Raw genomic sequence first — 7,526 nt, 5'->3', positions numbered from 1 at the left:
GAAGGCTTGGGTTAGGTGGTTGTTGAATCGTGAACTGAGTCATGCATGGATTTAAGATAGTGAGAGAGTGAGAGTGAATTCATTGATTCGCATTCACGACTCACGACACGAGTATTAGATTAGAAGGAATATATATGCAACTGGGTCTCGTGCTGTTTCCGCAGGCCTCACTTGCTCACTTCTAACTTCTAATTCTTAGGGGAGTGCCGAGTTCAACCAACAATCACTGCCATACACGTGTACGGTGATTGACATGGACACTCCCCTCCTCAACGGCGGTGGGGCGACTTCGGCGCTGGTGGCGGAGGACGGCGACTACGTGGCCGTGAAGGGGTTCAAGGAGGCGAGGAAGGTGTTCTGGATAGAAACTGTGAGAGTATGGAAGATTGCATTTCCCATAATTTTCAACATATTGTGTCAATACGGTGTGAACTCGATCACGAGCATCTTCGTTGGCCATCTCGGCGATATTGAGCTCTCTGCTGTCTCTCTCATTAACTCTGTTATTGGCACTTTCGCTTTTGGCTTCATGGTTGGTATCTTCTCTCTCTCTCTCTAGAAAGGTTTCCAATGAATGTACGTAAATATGTACATGTTGTCTTGCTACAATGATATTGACGAAAACCCCTCGTTGCGGTTGGTTATTTACTTTTCCTCCTACCTCATTTCAGCTTTTGTTAATTATAGCTAAACCCCATTATCATTTTTTTTAATTATTTTGTGTGCGCGTGGAGTGTACCTTAGTTTCATGGAGGAAAACCAGACTATGCAGCTGAATCATGGTCTTTTAATTGCCTTCCAATACTTTTTTACTCTGTTTTGGGTATTTATCAAGAGTTATTGCAGAAAAGCTTGCTTGCTCAACGGAAACAAACCGAATTGTAGAAATTGTACTTGTTAGCCAAATGTTTTTTTTAAAGTACAAAATCTGATGTTATGGTACAAATCCTGTAGCTTGGCATGGGGAGCGCAACTGAGACACTCTGCGGTCAAGCTTTTGGAGCTGGGCAGCTTAATTTGCTTGGTGTTTATATGCAACGCTCGTGGGTAATTTTATTTGTGAGCAGTGTTTTGCTCTTGCCAATATACATTTTTGCTGCTCCAATTTTAAAGCTTCTTGGCCAACAGAATGATATAGCTGATCTTGCTGGAAGTTTCTCTCTTTTAGTAATTCCTCAATTTCTTTCACTTTGCCTTAATTTTCCAACCCAAAAGTTCCTTCAAGCTCAAAGTAAGGTTAACGTCATCGCATGGATTGGGTTCGTGGCTCTAATTGCGCACATTGGGATGCTCTGGCTCCTAATTTATGTATTAGATTTGGGCTTAACTGGTGCAGCATTGGCATTTGATATCACAAGTTGGGGAATTACAGTGGCTCAACTTGTTTATGTTGTGGGTTGGTGTCAGGATGGATGGAATGGATTAACATGGTTGGCTTTTAAGGATATATGGGCCTTTGTCAGGCTCTCCCTTGCATCAGCTGTAATGCTTTGCCTTGAAATATGGTATATGATGAGCCTCATACTTCTTGCTGGCCACCTTGATAATGCAGTGATCGCTGTTGATTCCATCTCTATATGGTATGATCATCCTTTCATGCCCATACTCAAGTATTTCATTCAATAATAAAACAATAAAGCTGCGTAATCCCAGCTAATTGTAAGGGCATATTTATGCTGCAAGAAACTTGGAACTCATCCTTAGTGGTTGCAGCTCCACTTTACATAGACATAAATGAAAAACATGATATGATTGAAATGAGAAATTTTAAATAAATACTCCTTTTGTAATTCCTTGCAACTAAGAGTTTGAAACTTTTAAGGGAGCATGTCAAGTACATAATTGAGACAAAAAGATTCTGTCATGCAATTTATATTAAGTTAAATAACAAGCAATTTTGCTTTCAGACATCTCAGTATTTGCAACTGCCGTTTTCCTATGACTATTGTCATATTGACAATTAATTATGCGTAAAGCGAGGGAGTATGAATGTGATCAAAGTGATTACAAACTTAATGATACAGAGAATAGACTTAGTTACCATATCTGTCAGTGATTTTATTTGGATGCATCCCATATACTTTCTGAATTCATATACCCTCGTACCTCTATGTGATTAGCAGTCGGTAATTTAGTATTAATAATTATTTATTTAATTGTAGATGTCTTGTAACCTTTTGCTAATACATTCAATGATGTTTATAGCATGAATTACAATGGATGGGAAGGCATGATCTTTATTGGAGTGAATGCAGCTATCAGGTATGCGGCCAAAAAGTTGTCTTACTGTTTTCTATTCCAATTTATGATTAATGAAATTCCAAGGTACCTAGATGCTAGGTTCCTTGATCTGAACCTGTTTCTGGTCTACGTCTACTATGTATAACAACTTCATACTATTAGCATTGGTTGCAATGAAGGTTTTTCTGTTAGTCATGTGTGGTTCATGTTTGTGTTTTTCTTATTTTCAGTGTGAGAGTTTCAAATGAACTTGGACTTCGACATCCGAGAGCTGCCAAATACTCTGTCTATGTGACAGTGTTTCAGTCTCTATTTATCGGAATATTTTTCATGGCTGTTATTTTGGTAACTAAAGACTATTATGCCATCATTTTTACAAGCAGTAAGCCTTTGCAAGAAGCGGTTGCGAAACTAGGCTACCTCCTTGCCGTGACAATGGTTCTAAATAGCGTTCAACCTGTGATTTCAGGTATGAATTGATTGCCATTTTCCTCATCATCCTCTTAGTCTTATCGTATCCTATTTACAACTTTGAGATCATTCTTATTTCTTACAGGTGTTGCTATTGGAGGTGGATGGCAAACACTGGTGGCTTACATCAATGTTGGTTGTTATTACTTGTTTGGTATTCCATTGGGGTACCTTCTTGGTTATGCTGCAAATTTGGGGGTTCGGGTAATGGACTCACTACACTATTCTATTTCCATCGTTAACACCTTAAATAAATTCTTAAATTTAGTTAAACAAATTGATTTTTCGCAATTTGGATCTGTAAAGATGAGAGAAAAGGAAAATAATAAATTTGCTCATTGCTATACTATTATTTGCCGTTAAGTAAAAAATGTTTGTGTACATGTTGATACCTGCTTAAATGTCTATTCTTGATGCTCTTCTTTATCCAAATACTCATGAACTGTTTTATAGGTGAAAGATATAAAAATGAAAACTGAAAGATAGATAAGAGAGAAGGAAATAGACAATTCTCCCTAATGATTCTGATAATTTTTCCCTTATAGGGACTTTGGGGAGGTATGATATGTGGAATTATTCTCCAGACCTTGGTGCTGTTGATCATACTTTACAAAACCAACTGGAATAAAGAGGTAGGCAATGCTTCTCTTTCTCTCTCAAACTTCTCTAGGCAATTTTATTGGAGTACTACGGAAAAGTTATACTTTGCATTCTTGATAACTTTTTCAATATTAAAATGTAAATAATGAAAATTTGTTTGAATGAAATTAGATATTGTAATTGGTTTTAGTCATTTGACTCTTGACAATTGTAGGTGGAACAAACATCTGATCGCATGCGGAAATGGGGTGGACAAGACATCAAAGTTGATGAGATAGTGGCTTCTCCATAAGCTTGCATATCCATTCTAGTTAAATTCAGAGTCATTTGATTTTCTAATGTGTTTTTAGTAAAATTAGGGCCAGTGATCTCAAAAATCCTTTCTGATCTTTTTGCATTGCAATGTTAGTTGCTTTCTTTTAATTGGGTACAAAAAGTAGTCTTGCTGAGTGCTGAGAATGGTGAAGACAGAAGAACCTCATTCCATTTTTTTCCATTTTACCTTTCGCTTTTTAATTATTCAACATCTCAATGGAAATTGAAAAACATCAATATTTTCTTTGACTCTTGTACGTGCATCATTTTTTCTTTTTTCTACAATTTTGTTTCAGAGGACTGTGTTGGAACTTGGAAATGAGTTAATATATCTTTTGCAGGACCTGCTGAGTTGATTAAATGATTTCTAGCACAAAATAATGTTAAAAAAAAAATCTTGTATGTTACTGTTTCGGTATAAATGAGCAGTTGTCTAGTTCCTTATTCTATATTATTAATTTTGACAAATATGTTTTGTTGGTACTGGATTGAGATTTTAAAGAATTTTAATGGATTGTTTTTTGACAAAAAAATTCATTGATATTTAATTAGAATTTTAATGGATTGTAAAAAAGTCACATGATATTCGATTAGGATTTTAAAAGATTGTTTTAGTGTCTGTTCAAATCCAGTGGTATTTAATCAGTATTTTAAACAAAAGAAAAATAATGCTGTGGTATTCAAAAATTTGATAATTTTAATGGATTTTTTTTTATTAGCGTGGGTTTTGTGAGACTTTTTAGTGAGAAGCAATGTTGTTAAAATCGAAATTTTAAGTAAAATCGGAAGGAGACTAAAAAATCGAAAAACTTAAAATCGTAATGTAAAAAAATTGTAAAAAAATAAAAGCGTTTGGAATATTGATAAAATCGTTTTGATGAAAAAAATCGTAAAAACGTAAAATCGTAGTAATAAATCGAGATTTTAACAACTATGGTGAGAAGTATAAATAACATATCTCTCTCACAATCTCACCCTAAATCTTGAGATTTTCTGAGATTTCTTTATTGCAATGTATCACAATCTACCCTAGCCTTTTCTCAAAGCCAATATATGTTCTTTTTTTACTCTTTTATATTTTTCTGGTTTTGACATTCATTTTTATGCTATTCTTCTTCATGATTAACTGATGATTTATAGTTGTGCTTGTGCTTCTCGTCTCTAATGATGTGTTACATTTTTTTTCTTTTGATATAATCGTAGCATTGGTAATATGTTGACGATAAGTATGTTTAATAAACAGTATATTGTCAATAAAAATTTCTCAACACTTTTTATGCACCATTTTAGGCACACAATGAGAGACAACATTTCAATATTTATTTGTTGAATAACAAGGGGAAAAAATCGTTGTTGCTATTGCATAACTTGCTTTCGGCACTGAGTTAAAAGAGCATCTAATCAACAATGTTAAGTATTCTCATATCATAATGAATACAACTTACTCTTTGACAAGACAATTGGCAGAAGAATAATGATCATTGCACAGTACATATATCAGTTTTTCACTTTATGATCTATTAAATTGGGATAAATACATTTGCATTTACTATAAACAATTTCATATAATAATTTTGGGTTCGCTTTTTCTACAGTCAATGTAGATAATTTATCTACATTGAGCCCAAAACGACATCGTTTTGAGGCGGAAATCGACGTATTTTTGTAATTATAATTTATTTCAGGGTTGTAATAGTCTTTTTCATTATAATTTTTTAATTTTTCAATCCAAAACGACGTCGTTTTGGGAGCGAATGTAGATAACTTATCTACATTCACTTTAGAAACATTAAAGCCAATAATTTTAATAAACATTTTAATTTTTTTTTATGAAAACGAAATATATTTTTTAAATGTGAATAACATGTTCGATCACACTAATACCATGCAAATATATCACAAAGTTTTAATGCATTTTATGCATATAAATTTTGGGTCCCCTCGGATGTTATGTTGTAGAACATCATGGAAAAAAAATTATATATTACGGGTAGTATATAGTTATTTTTTTTCATACCCCTTATAATCATGTACTACAAGTAGTGCATAGTTATAATATTAAAGTTTTTTTTATGCCCTAACTATATACTACCCGTACATAGTTATTTTTTTTGTTACAGGAATTTCTGCAACATGATTCTTATATTTCCCATAAATTTTTGATTTGATCATGCTTCTTAAGAATTACCTTTGAATGCTTGTTAAAAATTTATATGATTTTTTAAAATCTTATAAATCCATATTGTCCTTTCAAATCTTATAAATTCTATTAAAATATTTTAAAATCCAATCTTATAAAATCTTGATTGCAAAAAAAGTCTTTTAATTTTTTTTTTAAAGTCACTACAGTTCTAGATAATCTTTTAAAATTTATCTCAAAATAATCTCTTAAAAGTCTAATCCAATACCTCCCTTAAAATTGTTTGATCTCATTTCTAAACTGAAGGGGCAGATATTTAATAAACATTTGAAGAATGATCAATTCACTGTGTAGCTGAATTTTGAATGACTTAACTTTTAACAAATCGCCACTATAAATGCTGTAATTTAATTTCTCCTTTCCTCACCTAGTCACTCAATGATGGATTAAAAAACATAACTTTTTAATATTTTTTTCTTTCTTTTTTTTAATACAAGTGAAAATTAAACATACAAGTTAATACAATCTATTCAAATCCATCGAACAAATCCTAATGACTTATATTTTTCACTCCCACTACAAAAATCACGGTTGATAGCTACATCCTGTTAACCACATTTATTACAGTGACGGTAAAATTACAAATATACCCCCGTTTACAACACTCATTTTAAAATGTTGCTAAATTGCTTTTGATTATTATTTTTTTCTTTTCCCGTAAAGGGTTTCTTCATGGATCTATTCGTATGAGAAAACCCCTATTTCAAGTCTAAAACCTTTGAATCTTCCAATAGAATTTGGAGAATCGTTCAACAGAATCTCTGAGCTCACTTCCTTCTTCAAGCTTGAGCTTCAAATCTTGAAGCTCTCATTTGTCATTTTTGTTCAAGCAAGCTCTACTTACATCGTCAATTTTCTTCTAGATTCCACCAAATGTGAAGCTCTCAGTGCTAAGGTGACTCTTAATCTTTCCGATCTATGCATGATATGTACAGATTCATGAATGTTGCAGTGTTTTACTGATCTTTTTCTTAATTTTTCTTTTTTGAAAGGGTTTTACTTCTCCTTTTAATTTGTTACCTCTTCTGAAGCTTCTGTTGTCAATCTCATCCCTCAAGGTTGATTACATTTCATGCCAACAGGTATCAATTTGATTCGGTTTAGTTGTTTTTTTTGTTTTTTTTCTAGATTACTTTCACTCCACCAGGTATCAGTTTGATTCGATGAAATTGTTTTTGTAATTTTTTTTTTTAAATTGTAATTGTTGTTGTTGTATGTGCTTGAATTTATTATTCAATGTCATGAAATTTTTAAGCTGCGATTTAAATTGCTTGGAGTTCAACTTGTATGAGCCTCGAAGGGATAAGATAGTGAAGGGTCAATTGTTGGGGAGTGCTGTTATAAACTTGGCAGATTGTGGTGTTGATAGAGAGAGCTTGAGCATTAGTGTTCCGTTGAACTGTAAGAGGAACTATAGGAACTTTAGGAACTTCTCGGTAATTTTGGCTTCTCTGCCTTTCTTTCTATTGTCCCCATTGTTAAGTTGAGAAAGTATGATTATTTGACAGTTAATCAATCACGTTTATGCAGTACAGTGTTCAACAAGTAATATGTACTCTTTATTGGCTTCATTTGAGACTTAGAATAGCTTGCACTTGTTAGTAGGAGACATTAAAGGCCTTGCACTTGTGTGTTGAGAATGTTTATTTGATGGTCTGTTATTTATTGGGAATATTTATTTTGGTACCCCTTGATTTGT

At 33.1% G+C, this 7,526-nt stretch overlaps 1 protein-coding gene across 1 annotated transcript; it reads left to right on the top strand.

Moving 5' to 3' along the window:
• The first annotated feature begins 253 nt into the window (after positions 1–253).
• On the top strand, positions 254–3,604 carry LOC133307917 (protein DETOXIFICATION 35-like). Its single transcript, XM_061508478.1, has 7 exons — positions 254–532; positions 955–1,580; positions 2,206–2,262; positions 2,472–2,710; positions 2,798–2,916; positions 3,258–3,344; positions 3,527–3,604. Exons 1-7 carry the CDS (start codon positions 254–256, stop codon positions 3,602–3,604), a joined length of 1,485 nt encoding a protein of 494 aa, XP_061364462.1.
• The last annotated feature ends 3,922 nt before the right edge of the window (positions 3,605–7,526 follow it).

The sequence above is a fragment of the Gastrolobium bilobum genome, unplaced genomic scaffold (assembly GCF_033153095.1).
Source record: "Gastrolobium bilobum isolate Gb01-03AN ecotype WA unplaced genomic scaffold, APGP_CSIRO_Gbil_v1 utg1697, whole genome shotgun sequence".
NCBI classification, from domain to species: domain Eukaryota; kingdom Viridiplantae; phylum Streptophyta; class Magnoliopsida; order Fabales; family Fabaceae; genus Gastrolobium; species Gastrolobium bilobum.
Note: the sequence above shows the minus strand (reverse complement) of the source record. Positions and strands in the feature narration are given on the sequence as shown.